The following is a 15,793-nucleotide window of genomic DNA, read 5'->3' on the forward strand; positions in this document are numbered from 1 at the left end:
GTATCGAAAAATATTAATTTTTGCAATTCCGTCGTGAAAATACTTACTTTTCCTGTCATTCTTGAACGACGAAATAGCCTACTTTTCTGTACCAAAAATAACAGAATCGAATAGCAACACTTTTCAAAATAAATGCTGAAAAGTTCTACTCATTGGATAAATGTACGACGCGTGCTGAAAAAATCCTCTTTTTGCAACTTGTTGCATAAACTACTATTTCCAAGCAAGTGCCCAAAAACACTTTTCAGTACTGTTTATTTTTTGACGATGAAAATTAGGCCGGTTTGATTGCAACAAAATTGCAAAATTACATTAACAGGGATGAAATTATTTTCTAAACTGAAATTTGTGTTAAGCTCTTACCTTTACATCACTTTTACTCGAAAACGGTGATCTGCCAAGTTGGGACAATACGGCAAGTGCTGGAAAAATATAGTTTTGTAACGTTACATAAAACTTATTTTGCAATTTAAAAAACACACATTTTAAAATGGATATATCAGTTCAATGTTTGTTTTCTCGCTTAATATAACGTTGACGTTTGTTTGATCAACTCAAAAACACAAAACAGAAAAAGGTACTTTTATTTTTTGGTAATTATAAGTTGCACAGCTAAAAAAGTCGTAATCCAGCTGCGTGTAAAAGGCCTGGGTGTAAAATAAATATTGTATTATTTTATGCAATTTTATGTGATTTTACACCCTGAAATATGTAGCCCATCAGTATGGGAAACCTACTTGACCGAAATGTCAAGCTGATATATGTGTTTATCCTTACTGCATTTCATCGTTCTGATGGCCGAGTGGTCTAAGGCGCCAGCGCTTGGTGCTGGGTTTGAATCCCATCGGTCGCATTTTTTTTGGGTTTGCAAAAATTGTAGATGCAGTGTCAATATTAAGTGTTTATTTTGACGAAGGTGATGAGCATGCTGTGTGGGGACCATCCATAAACCACGTGGACACCTTTGGGGGAGGGGGGTGGGGTTGTTGGCGATAGACCACTCTCCATAAAAAAGGTTTTATTTGTATGGAAATTGTCCACGATGGGAAGGGGGTTTGAGATTTAAAAAAAAAGTGTCCTCGTGGTTTTTGGATGGTCCCTTGACCATTTAGTTTTAATGTAATGGCAGGAAAAGTTTTTTTTTTAACGGAATTTCAATTTTGAATTTTCCGTTAATTTTTTCAAAAAACATGACGTTGTAAAGTTAGGCTTGATTTTCATGGTCTGTGGCTGAAAAGTTATCATTTTTGTCAAATAATTATAATAAGAGAAGTTTTGTGTGACGTTATGCGACATAAAGTTGATCAGACTTTGTTTAGGACACCGAATGGCCACAATATCGTCTATTAAGAGTATTTTTGTATAGCATTTTTAAATGGACAATTTTAAATTTGCTTTTAGTTTTACTCAAATTATAAAAAATAAAAATCTATTAAGGCTTTTTCTATAAAGTTCGCCACACTTTGCTGCCAGATTTGTGTAATTTTTCAAGGTAAGAGTCAAGTGTTTTTTAGACACTTTGTTTTAATTTTCTTAAAAAATACAAAATTTTTCATTTCTAGCATGATTAAACGATCAAAAGAAATTCAAGGATTTTTATTTAAAGTCAATGTGAAATATTGCATTGAAGATATTTTTTGAACATACTTTTTAAGAGACTGTTTTACTGTGTTGAAATTTATGTTGCATTTTCAATAATTAATTTTTGGTTTGTTAGATCCAGGCCATAAACACTTTCAAGCATATATTTCCATTTGATTGAATTTGAGTGCAAATATAAACATTATGTGATGTTTTATTGCCCCTATATTTATTGAGGATTTTTTTAAAGGGTGGAACCAAAAGCTTGACATGTAATTTGCTTTGGCCTTATCATGAATAAAAAAATAAGACCAAATTGATGAAAAAATAAATAATAAATAAAAAAAAAAGAAAAAAAAATATTTTTTTTTCTTTCTATACATTAGAAAATTACCCTCTAAAATGTAAACAAATTATACAAGAAAGATTTTATGGGATTTGTGGAATGATTGTAATTGCAAAACACAATATTTCTCTCAAAATCACTCAATTTAGCAGTGAATATCCGCAGTACCAAGCATTCTCTGTCTCTCCGAAGAGTTGTATCTATTGTTCACCACAACTATTCTACCAAACCACCGAGGCTTGATAGGCTGCCGACGGCCAGTAATTGTGGCCTAACCCATCACGAAGAAACATCAGTATCGCGTTTTGGCGCATAGCAGAGAGTCGGTGTTTTATTTTTTATCGATCGTTCAGCCGGATTGAACGACGACGGTTCTTTTTACTTCCAACTTTCTCCCGCGAACCAATTTTACTGCACTAAAACAAGGTGAAAGGTCACCAGCGGTGTTATTTTCGGGACGAAGAAAAACGTTTTCGCTTTTTTTTTGTTATTTTTTCTGATTTCTGCAGTTTGCCAAAGCCAAAGCCGAATGGTAAATTGATTTTGGACACGATATTTTTTACGTTCTTTTTTGTTTTGTTTTGTTATACTACTATTACGTCTCCGTCATCGTCATGTTCGAGTGTGTTCACTGTGTGAGTAGCAGACGCAGATCCTCTCCTATTTCTGTCGAGAGAAAACAAAAAAGTTTATCAAAACAACCATGCGTCACTCGTACAGTTGAGTGACCAGAGCTCGGTCTCCACCAACTCTAGTCGATCAGTAGCCATTAGTATTCTAACGAAGTTGCGTTTCCTTCTCTATCTTCCCAGGGTCAATCGGAAAGTAAGAAGTCATCCAAAAAGGCAGCAGCAGCAGCGGCTGGCCTGGAGACCAAGGGCACGGCCATGTCCTTTGGATTTATGCACAAACACAAAATACACCATGCGTCCTCGAAGGGCACTTCGACCACGCAAGGTGCAGATGGCACAGGACCAGGTTCGGGAACCGGCACCACGAAGAAGGCCACCGCCGGAACAAACGGGAACCTCCTGTACGGCGGTGGCGGTGACTTGGAGAAGGAAAAAGCGACGGAAAGGGACAACGCAACAGTGATCTCCAATCCAGGAGTGGATGGCATTTTTAGTGATAAGAACGGCAATATGGGTGAGTACGACTTGAAAGAGAGATTGTTTTATTTTGATATGGTCATATGGCAGGGGTTCTCAGCCAGCTCCTTTGCCGCTTTAAGCAAGTCCTTTCCAATTCTAGAGTTTTTTTTTAAGTTCTATAAACATATGAAAAACAATGGCTTATACGACCATAATAAAAAAACTCTTGATTTCTTATTTCTCCTGTTTTGAGATATCAGTAAAAATTGCTTCATTATCATGTAAAAAATCAAATAATTGCATAATAAATTACAAGAAAAATTATCATAGTTTAAATGGCAAACAAATTAAACGCATAATTATTAATAATCTAAGGAATTTTTATACGATTTGAAATTTTTGATTCTTTTCTGTATTTTGAGTCATTGATGCAGTTTAGTTTTGAAAAAAAACAGTGATTGTATTTTTGAGATTCGAGTAGTTTTAGCAATTATTTTGAGCAGTTCGTCGAAACATAATTTCTGAGTATTTTTGCAGACAAATTCAAGCTTAAATTTTATAAATTCGTTTCTGAGATCAATTGTTCGTTTTGAAATACATTTTGACTCACAAGTTATACCTTACCGTAATCTGGGGCGGGTCGGGACTACAGTCTGAATAGGGACAGCAGTATTAAGAGCACATAAAGCTTTTAAATTTGGAAATGGATGTACACATTTTGTTGGTCTGAGTCTGTTCTAACCGGAAACAACCAGAAAAATCGAAATATTGTGCTCCAACTTGGTTAAAACGGCTGTCTCAATTCACCCCATGTGTCCCGATTGACCCCAGTTTACGGTACCAATAACAAAACACAAACAAAATTACAGTGGTTCAAACATGAGCAGGTCCCAATGAATTGTTCATTTTTTGTTCATAAATTGCAGTGATTGTTTTGCATCTTAATTCATTTTTTTAATGCTTCCAAAAGTTATAAATATAAATACAATCGATTTGACAAAATTGGTTTGGAAAGTTGTCTGAAATATCGCAAATATTTACGACATTTTTAGTAGGAATTTGTAATATTTCAGAAAAATAGATTTACCGAAAAAAACGATTTTTTTATTTGACTTTTCATTACTAAGTCCTTGTAGATAAAAGGAAGACACTAGTGGTTGGTACTAGCAATGGTGGCCGACAGCTATTAAGTCAACTTCGTTTTTTTTTTTTTCATTACTAAAAGTAAAATTCCGATATTTTTATATTTGATATGTTTAAGGATTAAAAAACTTTAGAAGCCAAATCAAAATTGCAATTGAAAAGTAAAAAAAAAAAAAAACAAATTATTCGCTCTACAGCATTGCCTAGGCGTTCTCGATTGCGAGATTCCTACTCGAAACTAGGTGTGCAATCGAAAATTACTTGACATATTTTTTGATAATGAACTCTGTTTTCAAGTTTGGTTAAATCCCCAAAAAACATTTTTGCCAATTTGTCGAAAATCTGAGATTTTTTTATTGACTTTGTTCATCGAACTGGTGGTTGCTGAGACACAGCCTCTGAAAGTTTAAATTTTGAAAAAAAAAAGTTTTTCTCAGTGTTATCTAATAAGCCCTCCTTTTTCAACTCACTACAACTCGGAAACTAAGGGACCTATTTTTAATGTTAAAATTTAAGAATTTGATTTTGCAATACGTTGTATGTATTTTCTTTCTGAAATAACTCAATCATAACCTACAACATTGTACAAGACACCAAACTAATCAGAAAAATCCCTTCTCAAGAATATTCACATGCCGAATTTATATGACCAGCCAACAAAATAACTTCTCTCGAAAAGTTTCAAACATATAAAAAACAACAAAAAAAATCAATATGCTGAAGCATTTCTCTATCTATTTTAATATTGGGAATTATTGAAAAACATAAGATTTTTTGTCTGATTTAGAAATTTTAAATGTTATTGGATCTTCGACTGGTTGGTCAATAATATTGTTTAAGAAAGGTTATCAAAGGTCACACAGTAAAATAAATCATGATAGTATAAAATCTAAGCAAATGAAATGCCTCTTTTTCAATAATATTAGTCCATCAAAGTTTAAACCTTCCAAATTTAATCATTTTTTTATGCAACACGATTGATGCTACATGTTTTTAAAGGAACTCATTTTTGTTATATATTTAACTTTAAATTATTCCACATGATGCAATGTGCAATTAAATATAAGTTCATTGAATATAATCGTCGAATTTCTGTTATCAACTCTGGAATTGTAGTAAATTCGATGTTATATTGTTTGATTGGTGTCAATTGGCTCCTAAAATTAAACTTGAATTGCTGATAATATTGTTCATAGGGATAAAGCATCGAAATATGTTGTTTGTTCAATATATTTTGTTTTGCATTAAAATAAAAATAAAACATCAGAAATGATTTTTAAGTGTGTTTTTAACGTTGTACATAAAAATTGACACAGGGCTTTAGGACCCTATTTGATGATCGACGTTATTTGTCGATTTTTATCTAATTTTCTTTAAATATTTTATCTTTTCACCTTTTGTCGGCTCGACATTTTTTTTTCTTTTTGAGGACCACTGAGAAAATACTTACAAGCAATCCTCTACTAGCACTTCAAGTGGTAGTGACCTGCATCTGCCGAAACTTGGGTTAACCTTACTTCAGAGTGGTTCTTATTTTTGCGTTGTTTTTTGATTTTTGATCTCCGTTGGCCAAATATGTTTTCAAATGCTTTTCTTGTCGCAATGTTTGGTTGCTCGTTCAACCATTCGGTATTTATAGCTAGTCGTACGTAAATCCATGTTCTACGCAAGTGCTAAAATTAAGTGACCGTCTCGTTCCCCCACTCTTCATTTTTATTTTATTTTCTGCAGGTCTGGCGTCTGACGACAAATCATCAGCGACGGGCCGGTCAACTCCACGTCTGCAGCCGCCGAAGAAGGACTCGCACGGTGCTCCGTACCGTAACAATCGATTTGGCTTCCGGTCGACCAACGTGGTCCGGCCAGCGTCGGTGGGTCTCCAGCCCAAAACCATTGCCGACTGTGACAAACAGCATTCCAACAATAATAATAACTACAACAACAATAACAATATCCACACCACTAACAACAACAACGTGTACATAACGGACAAGCGTCGCTCGAAGAGTGCTTCCGCGGCGGCCTCGGCACGCACAACATTCACCCCGGTGCACCAGCAAGCGCCATCATCACAAGACCGCCACTACGGTGCACTCCCCAAGCCACAACCCAAATATCATCAATCGTCGGCGGCCAACGGCAGCGCGCCAAAAATAACTCCATCAGAACCAACATCAGCATCTTCAACGACGACTACGGCAAAGGGCACGCAACAAGTGATGGCGAAATGCGATCAAGCAGAGCATAAAAATACCCAGCATAATCCACCTTCGCCGTCGTCGGCGTCGGCGTCCGCACAGTTTGGCAACGGAAGTGTCGACGAGCACCGACCACAGTCAAGCGTAAATAACGCCAACGGGCAACGGCAGTCAGTCTCGTTTGGTGGTCACCAGCAGAAACATGTCGCAGCTAATTCACTGTGAGTAATCGAAGTCGTTAGGCAGCGTTCAACCTTGACACTAAGCCATTTACTTTTTGTTTCTTTGCTTTTTCAGAACGAAGTCGACTCAGGAAGCGTCGACGGTGGCCGCCAAGTTCACGCTGCACAGCTCGAGCCTTCCAAAGCCGCAATATCCGGTTCCGATTAGCTTGCCATCGACTACGGTGCCGGCTCCTTCTCACTATGCCATGGACTCGAAGGGTGCCAAGCAAGCCGTCAACATAAGCCGCAAGGGAACACTCCACCAGCGTGATCGTTCCGGTGATCGTCAGCTGGATGACGATGACACTGTGGACAGTTCGCCGAATATTCACATGCCGAGGCAGCGTTTGCGCAATTTGGAGATGGTTCTGAGTGGTCGCCACAAGTTTGAAGTTCGTGATTTGGAAACGCTCACGGCTGAACCGATCGAGGCGCTTTCGTTGCCAAAGCTGCCGAGTGCTTTTGGCAGTAATGGTCAACAGCTGCAGCCGGTACCATTGAGTGGTCTCGTGCGCTCGTCGGAACTTCCCCGGCAGCTGAGTGACGACATCGATATCAACGACAATCGCTACGAGTCCGAACAGATGCTGGACGGTGAATATGGGCTGGAACGTAAGGACTCGATCACTTCCTCAGATGTTGAAAGTCTCGAAGAGGAAAAACTCATGCGAGATAACAACTCGTCGGAGAAAAGCTTGAAGGGGGCGTTGATTAAGGATTTGGGCGAATCGCACTGCAGCAAGACTTCGTCGCCAGGCAGCTCGCGGGCTTCGTGGTGCAACGCTGGTGAAACGATGGCCCCCAAAGAGTGCAGCAGCTTGAGCTTAAGCAGCAGCGACGAGGACAACCTGATTCGGCGGGCTGCGGCCGCCGCTGCCAACAACCGGAAGGCGCTGCGAGAGGAGGAGGACATCAGTTCGATTACGGTTACGGCAGGGAATCCATCGCTGCTGTGTGAGTATTTCGCATGAAGTTTGTGTAGTCATTCTCGAATAATTTTGTTCAATTTTTCAGCCTCACTGTCGGCCGTCGTCCCGATGGACATGTCCACCAACCTGGACAGCATTTCCGAGGCACAAAACAGCTTCACGGAACAGGATCTCAATACGATGTCGGACGAACCGGACAACATGTTCCGCACGGAGGAAACCAAATTTGCCGAAATGGCCGCGGCCGTTGGCGACGCCATATTGCTGGACGATGAAACGTCCCCGACGGACAGTCTGGTCAGCAGCTGCACCGAGTCGGACGATGCGCGCAAAAATCGCAAAAAGGCGGCCGAAACGAAGGTCGAAAAGGAGAAGGAAAAAGACATTGACGAAATTTCCCCGGAACTGGAGGAACTGACCAGTCCAGTTACGCCGGGAACTCCAACGCATGCGTCCAACTCGCTATCCCTGTCGGACAACGGGCGGGACTTTTTGATCGACGACGAGATTGCCGATCAACCGGCGCTGCTGTTCGACGAGCCGGCTCACAACGATAGCAGCATGATCGATTTGGCCTCGATCCATCTCAATCTCAACGAGGACACTCCGACGCTCAAGGATTCCATTTCGGCCGCGAACAACAACATCAACAGAGCCGCCTCAAGAAGTGGAGCTCCGGTGCCAAAACCCAGAAAGATCATGTCCGACGTGTACGAATCGCCCGCTCCAATCCGCAAGAACCGCACCCGGCTGTCCCGCGCTGAATCGCTGGACACACTCTCACCGTGCGACTCTATAACATCGGACGATTACATGCTGGACTTTAATAGCAGCATGGACTCGATCAACGGGTAAAGTTCCTCGCAACATAACTTCAAACATAGCTTAAACTCAAGCATTGAATCTCTAATTTTTAGACCGCCCCGTTCGAACGCCAGCGGAAGTGCGTCCGGTCTGCACTCGATGGACGAGCTGCAGCTGTGGTCGGAGCTGGAGAACAAGGGCCAGCTGATGCACGAATGGAGCAAGCTGCTCCGATCTCAGCGGAACAGCAACAACAACACGAGTCGCGAGAGCATAACGTGAGTAACGGCTTTTCAGGTTTTGTTGCGTGCAAGTTTTTGTGCCATCGTTTGGCTAGTCGAACATAGGTGGAGCGCAGAGCGCCGTTGAAGATCGCGATCGTTTGAATGATCGTTGATTTTTGAGGGGAAATGTAGAGCCTTGCTTTGAATTAAAAGTGCACTACATTTCAACAAATGTATTTTTCCGGTTTCTAAAAGAAACCAAAACTACAATGAAAGTGGATTTAGTGGTTAAGATCTCATAGATCTTGAACACGTGACTTGTTCCAGCCAATGACGAGCAGTTGATCAACTTATGAATTTACGATCATCACATGTTTATAAAATTGTCGTAAATTATGTTAAATCACTAATGCATCAAATTTGCTATCGTGGACCCGTGATTCCAAACCAAACCACCTGTGTTTACCTACAACACAGGAAACCACTTGTTACTGCCACTTATATTGTTACGCCAATCGCCAAAAAGCACTGAACGCCCCGATCACATTAATTGTTGCGCATCATAATCATCATTATCGCGCGCATTCGCACATTCATAACTCACGACGACGACCCATTCCGCCAATCCGCATGCAAACCAACCACCTTATTTCTCAAGCTTCCACACCTGCTGTTGCTCTTTCCTGTTGAACACGGAGAAGTGCTCTCCACTAAAAAAAAAGCAATCGAAACGGCATTAATTAACCAGACTGCCCCCCAAAACGAGAGAGTCGTGCCTCCATCGAATCGCGATCGATCGATCGAGTGCCATCAGTAGGGTAGTGTGGCGGTGTCGCGTTGCGGTGGTGGTTGTGCCACAAAATCTTTGATTGGGAAATTGGTGGTTTCCTCATTATCGCCAAAATGGCTTACATGAGATGGACGCGAGCGCGCGATGCGCGAGGAGGCTGAGATTTTTATCTAATAATTAATGAAAAAAAATCGTTACATGCGAAGTGCTTCAGATAAACGGTTTAACACAATTTTGGAAAATTGCATAAAATTACACTGCAGGTGTTGGTTCCTTCACTTAACAGTAGGTTGATGTAGGTGCTGAATTATTTTTACAGTATTTTTCTAACATTTTGAAAAATAACTCAGTAATTTAACATTTTTTTCATTGGTGGCTATTTATTTTTTAACTCAGCAACACAAAATAATGAATATAAGTTGTATTGGTCTAAAACTGATTCACACAGTTCACTCGGTAATGTGAAGATAATTTTAAATTAATCGAAATTTAGGTAGCCTTTTTTCATTTTTTGGTATGGACAATTTTAGATTTGAGATTATTTATGACTTTAAACAGGAAATTTATCCATTCAAGTTTACTAAATTTGTGAAATTATAGAAGTTCTAAGGGTCATCATTACATTTAGTGACATCAAACTATTTTATGCTTCCAAACCATAACAGTCCAGACAAAAACGACTGTACAGGCTCAACTCGAGGGGAAGCATGAAGTTTGGGGTCCCAGAAACACGTGCACTTTGATTTTTTTCAAAAATATTTAGGCAGAGTTTGTTTGGAGAATTGGTGTTGTTCGCTACTCCCACATATTGCATGCCATTTTTTGAATGTATTCAAGAGCGATGAACCGCCCTAATTCTCCATACAATCTTTGGGAAAAAAAACCATTCGGCCCTGTCTAAATATTTTTGAAAAATTCAAACTGCACGTGTTTTTGGGGACCCCAAACTTCATGCTTCCCCTCGAGTTGAGCCTTCGCAGAAATTTTGCTGATCGTTGTTATCCAAAGATCGATTATTCGAAGATTTTTGTTATAATCTGAAAATTTAGTTTTTTTAATCTGAAAATTTCTATTTACGATGACTTCTATAAAAATGTGAGGAAGACACCAATCACCTAAAGTTGATTTAGTAATGTTTATTTTTATTAATTTCTTCCCTTTAACGTCAAATTCAAATTCTACGATCCCATTTTAGTCAAATTTGAATGTTTGATAGCCTTAAAATTACCGAATGCATTTTTCAATATTTCATCTCCGCCATTTTGGCAGCCATGTAGAATTTAAGAAATATATATTAAACAAGCTTTACCAGACAAACTTCGTTTGTACAATTTGCCGATGCTCCGGAATCGGTTCCAGAGTGGCCAAAGTTAGCGTAAGAACCTTCCTTGGGCTTATACGAACCCAACGCAACAAAGAGCACCTCGATCCGACGCTCCGTATTGAACTGATTCGCGTTCGAACAAAACCGTCGATTTTTTTTATAAATATAGATAGATAGATAGAAAGAAGAAGAAAGAAGATTAGAGACTTTTGAGAAAGGTCAAATACAAGATAGCGAAAAAAAAAATCCCAGCTTTTTCGGAAACATTTTGAATTTTTTGTCTGCTTTTCATGTTTTTTTTTATAAAGTTTATCCGTTTAAGTTTCACGTTTTTTTAAGTCCTAAACATGCTTTTGAAAATTTAAGACAAAAACAAAAAATATGCCTTTGGCCCTTAATCTAAAAGCAGAATGAATTTTTGTAAGATACAATTGGAAAGCCAAACTAATTTGATTTAACAGAAGAAGAAATTTTTTCATTCAAATTTCGGTTATGTTAGTAAAAAATGTTGACAATAAAAAAAAACCTTTTAAAAATTGACACATTTAACCCTCTACAACCCAATCCCGCCTTTAGACGGGCTTCGATTTTTAAAAATTCCATTTTCAACCAATTTTGCCTTCCTCACTGAGGTAAGGCTATAATCCTGCTCTAAAAATGAACTTTTTATTAAAAGCTCGAAGACCCACCTTGATGTGTACATATCGACTCAGAATCGAAAACTGAACAAATGTCTGTGTGTGTTTGTGTATGTGTATGTGTGTTTATGTGTGTGTATGTGTGTGGTATGTATGTATGTGACCAAAATTCTCACTGAGTTTTCTCAGCACTGGCTAAACCGATTTTGACAAAATTAGTTGCAATCGACTTGGTATAGGGTCCCATACATCGCTATTGAATTGTTTAAAGATTCGATAACTAGTTCAAAAGTTATGTATAAAAATGTGTTTTCACATATATCCGGATCTCATTGCATATTGCATGTAAACGATGTTCGGAACCATCATCCGACCCATCATTGGTTAGGTAATTTTGAGACCTTTCCAACGAGCTTACAACATTGAAGATCTGGCAACCCTGTCTCGAGTTATGACCACTTAAGTGATATTTATGTACTTTTTTGAAGCCGGATCTCAATTAAATGTATGCAAACGATGTCCGGATCCATCACCCGACCCATTGTTGGTTAAGTAGTCAAAAGACCTTTCCAATGAGTCCACAACATTAAAGATCTGGCAACCCTGTATCGAGTTATGACCACTTAAGTGATATTTATGTACATTTTTGAAGCCGGATCTCGATTAAATGTATGCAAACGATGTTCGGATCCATCATCCGACCCATCGTTGGTTAGGTAATCGAGTGACCTTTCCAACGAGTCCACAACATTGATAATCTGGCATCCCTGTCTCAAGTTATGACCACTTAATTTTTATATGTGTACTTATTTTTCTGGATGTAAAAGATAGCTGAAATATGTGTCCAAACCACTCATATTACCCATTGTTGGTAAAAAGTAAGGAAGGCATCAACCACATAGGTGGATTAAGTTAGTTTTTTTATGTTTAAAAAGCATTGGATAGCAGAACTCTCAAAATTTTAGGGTTGGATGTTTGACTTGTTTTATGTGACTTTGCCAATGTTTTTTAAAATGTAATTTTTAGGGTACAACTTTCGCTGTGTTTTTTAACTAACTTTTCCTATATTTTAAGTAAAAGTAATTCTAGTAATTTCTAGTGTTCCAGATTATACCTCTACGCATTTTTTACAATTTAAATAATAATGGTGCTATTCTAGATCAGAAATGTGAAAAACAAGCAAAAATAAATAAAATTGAAATAGTGACTTTGAAAACATGCAAAAATTAGAAAGGCAAAAAGTAATGATAGGAGGTGGTAGAATAAGTCAAATACTACCAAAAACAAAGATAAACTAAACAAGATAAGCTCAAAAAAAATTATCGCAAGAAAAATATAAAACAAGAGAAGTAAAGTTTTTGAGAACAAAAGTTGCTCAAAATGACCTCCTGAACACGGGAAAAATAAAAATTTTCGAAACAAAATTTGGGCAGTAGAGGGTTAAGTAAAACTTGACAGACAACAGAACCATGTTTTCTTTTGAGAATATTTCTTTTTCCAACGATTTTTATTTTTTAAGGTAATATTATTTTTTGGTGCACTTTTAGATTAGATAAGGGAAGGATTGGAGAAGGTTGCTTGTAAGTTTTTGATGGTTAAAAATTCCTCCCTTTTGCTTAGTTTGCAAATCAATATCTTGCAATATGACGGTTGATGTCAAGAAAAGCTATATTAAATAAAAATAATTTCCGTAATAATTTTCCGTAACGGTTCTACAAAGTTGCAGCCCACAACCAATCATCAATTCTGCCACAGCAATCAAGGCTGACCTTCCCCAATCAAACAGTTTCGAAGTTATTCTACGAAAACATTGCAGTTGAAAAACCTATCCCAACAATTTAGCCCCAACGAAGGCAGCCAAAACTCGGTCCAACTTGAGCCACAATTACTGTGCTTATTCCGCCTCCGATTTTCCACAGTTTCAACAGTGGGTTAGGCCACGCCGGTTAAAACACCGCCAACCCTAATTGAAAGTAATCCAAAAATGTGCGGGTAAATGCTTTGTAGGCTATCTTTTCGTTCAACGATGGCTTAGAGCCACATAATGAAAGCCACCCATCAAAGAGAGAGAGAGAAAAAAGTACTCTTTTTACAACCCACAAACTGCTATTATTATTTAAATGCATAAAAATGGGTTACAAAGGCTGCCAGACGCCGAGAGGGGGAGGCATACAATAATAACACCACACCAAATCGAAGCACAAAAACAAAAGAATTGCACGGCACACATAACCCGAAAATTTTCTCACACAAACCAAGTCACAAACCTGACTGCAGGTCGGAAAAACGGGCCTTAGACAAAACAGACCAAGCATGCATATCGGGCCCGGTTTATGTTCGGTTCATGTTGTTGAAAGGGGTTCGCACACTATAGACAGACATGTCGAGCTAAGCTTTGCAGTTCAGCCAAGTTGAACTTTCTCACCGCTAATTGTGCTCGTGTCTGGGTCTGGGATGCGCGGGATTTTCCTGCGACGTGTGCGGGAAACTGGGCCAAGCCGACGACATGTGGGACATAGTTCTGTGGTTGTCGGCACAGGTGAAAAATAAAAGGAAGGAAAAAAGTCGCGACCCTCTCCCGTTAATTGTCCAGTATTAGATTAAGCCGGGATTAGCGGGTGCGCGAAGGTCGTCGGTCGCTGGTGTAAGCCAATTAAGACTCGTGTGAGAAAAACTGCTGTAGGGCTTCGGCGCGAGGAACAAAACGAGCCATGAAATGTTAGGATGGTGTTATATTTGTTTTTCTAAATTTTTATGGAGAATCAATCCAATTTAGTTTAAACAAATACTAACATTTTTTTCACATACTCTCTTTTGTGTGGATTTCTGGAAAAGTAATTTAAGAGGCAGTATTTGTAGATTCTGCTCGGTTTGTTCTAGAGGTCGTATCGAGTTGCTCCGATTTGGATGAAACTTTCAGCGTTTGTTTGTCTATGCATGAGATGAACTCATGCCAAATATGAGCCCTCTACGACAAAGGGAAGTGGGATAAAACGGGCATTGAAGTTTGAGGTCCAAAACACATGAAATTTTTTAAAATTGCTCGCATTTCCGTAAAACTTCATCAATTCCAACTCTCTTAGATGCATTCGAAAGGTCTTTAGAAGCCCTTCAAAATGTGCTGTAGACATCCAGGATTGGTTTGACTTTTTCTCATAGCTTTTGCAAATTACTGTTAAAAATTGATTTTTTTAAAACCTTAATAACTTTTGGCAACAGCCTCCAACACCCATACTCCCATAGGTCAAAAGTTAGGGAATTTCATGGACTATAAGCCTACGGTATTAACTTTTTTGGCCAATCGCAGTTTTTCTCATAGTTTTTCGATTTTTCTAGAACAAACATTTTACAACGTTAGTTTTTGCTCTGTAGGCCTCCATAGCGGCACTTTTTGGTCTCAATTTTGACATATTCGGAATCCTCAGAAAATTTTACATTAGATTGAGGTGTTGGAATTTTGAATTTGATTGGAAAAAATGGCATTTAGAATTAATTAAAATATTATTTAGAATTTTGTCGGATTAGGGGTAAACAAGTTTTCGCCTACTTGATACAGCATTTGACGTATTGATCATAGGGTAAATAAGATCTATTTCTTTTTTCAAAAATGTTTTATTTAATTATTTTTTAAATCAAAATTACAACTCCAATACTTCTAACTTACGTGAAATTGACCGAGGATTCCGAATATGACAAAATTGAGACCAAAAGTGCCGTCTTCTTGGCCTACAGGGCAAAAACTAACGTTGTAAAATGTTTGTTCTAGAAAAATCGAAAAACTATGAGAAAAACTGCGATTGGCCAAAAAGTTAATACCGTAGGCTTATAGTCCATGAAATTCCTTAACTTTTGACCTATGGGAGTATGGGTGTTGGAGGCTGTTGCCAAAAGTTATTAAGGTTTTAAAAAAATCAATTTTAAACAGTAATTTGCAAAAGCTATGAGAAAAAGTCGAACCAATCCTGGATGTCTATAGCACATTTTGAAGGGCTTCAAAAGACCTTTCGAATGTATCTAAGAGAGTTGGAATTGATGAAGTTTTACGGAAATGCGAGCAATTTTAAGATTTTTCATGTGTGTTTGGACCTCAAACTTCAATGCCCGTTTTATCCCACTTCCCTTTGTCGTAGAGGGTTCATATTTGGCATGATTTCATCTCATGCATAGACAAACAAACGCTGAAAGTTTCATCCAAATCGGAGCACCTCGATACGACCTGTTTCACATCGGTGAAAAACTCGCTCTTAAAGCTTGAAATTTTATGTGAATTTTGTTAGATAGTTTTGTTTTGGTTTATACCAAGGTACGAACAACATCAAAATATTTTTTAAATGGGGAAAATTCAATAAATTATTCATAATTTAAATCGCAATACTTTTTGCGTTCTGAGATTTGGAATGTTTTTTTTTTTTTTTTTTTGAAAATCTCGCATACCGTAAGTTTTTAGAGCCTTGGAACGCTGATGCAATTTTGACAGTTCTCGCTGGAGTGACATCTGACA

The 15,793-nt window shown here is 38.3% G+C and overlaps 1 protein-coding gene across 12 annotated transcripts in view; it reads left to right on the top strand.

Moving 5' to 3' along the window:
* LOC6031081 (bromodomain-containing protein DDB_G0270170) overlaps positions 1-15,793 on the top strand; it is a 121,394-nt gene that overhangs the window by 64,850 nt on the left and 40,751 nt on the right. For 10 of the 12 annotated variants that reach the window (XM_038259027.1, XM_038259028.1, XM_038259019.1 and 7 more), the window contains 5 exons: positions 2,740-3,073; positions 5,893-6,580; positions 6,657-7,537; positions 7,598-8,363; positions 8,430-8,594. In XM_038259027.1, the coding sequence (XP_038114955.1) occupies positions 2,740-3,073; positions 5,893-6,580; positions 6,657-7,537; positions 7,598-8,363; positions 8,430-8,594 (2,834 nt within the window). Of the gene's footprint in view, positions 1-2,194; positions 2,354-2,469; positions 2,563-2,739; positions 3,074-5,892; positions 6,581-6,656; positions 7,538-7,597; positions 8,364-8,429; positions 8,595-15,793 lie in introns of those variants that run through there. The other 2 variants (XM_038259026.1, XM_038259025.1) reach the window with 2 other exon arrangements.

Source organism: Culex quinquefasciatus, chromosome 3 (assembly GCF_015732765.1).
Source record: "Culex quinquefasciatus strain JHB chromosome 3, VPISU_Cqui_1.0_pri_paternal, whole genome shotgun sequence".
Taxonomy (NCBI): domain Eukaryota; kingdom Metazoa; phylum Arthropoda; class Insecta; order Diptera; family Culicidae; genus Culex; species Culex quinquefasciatus.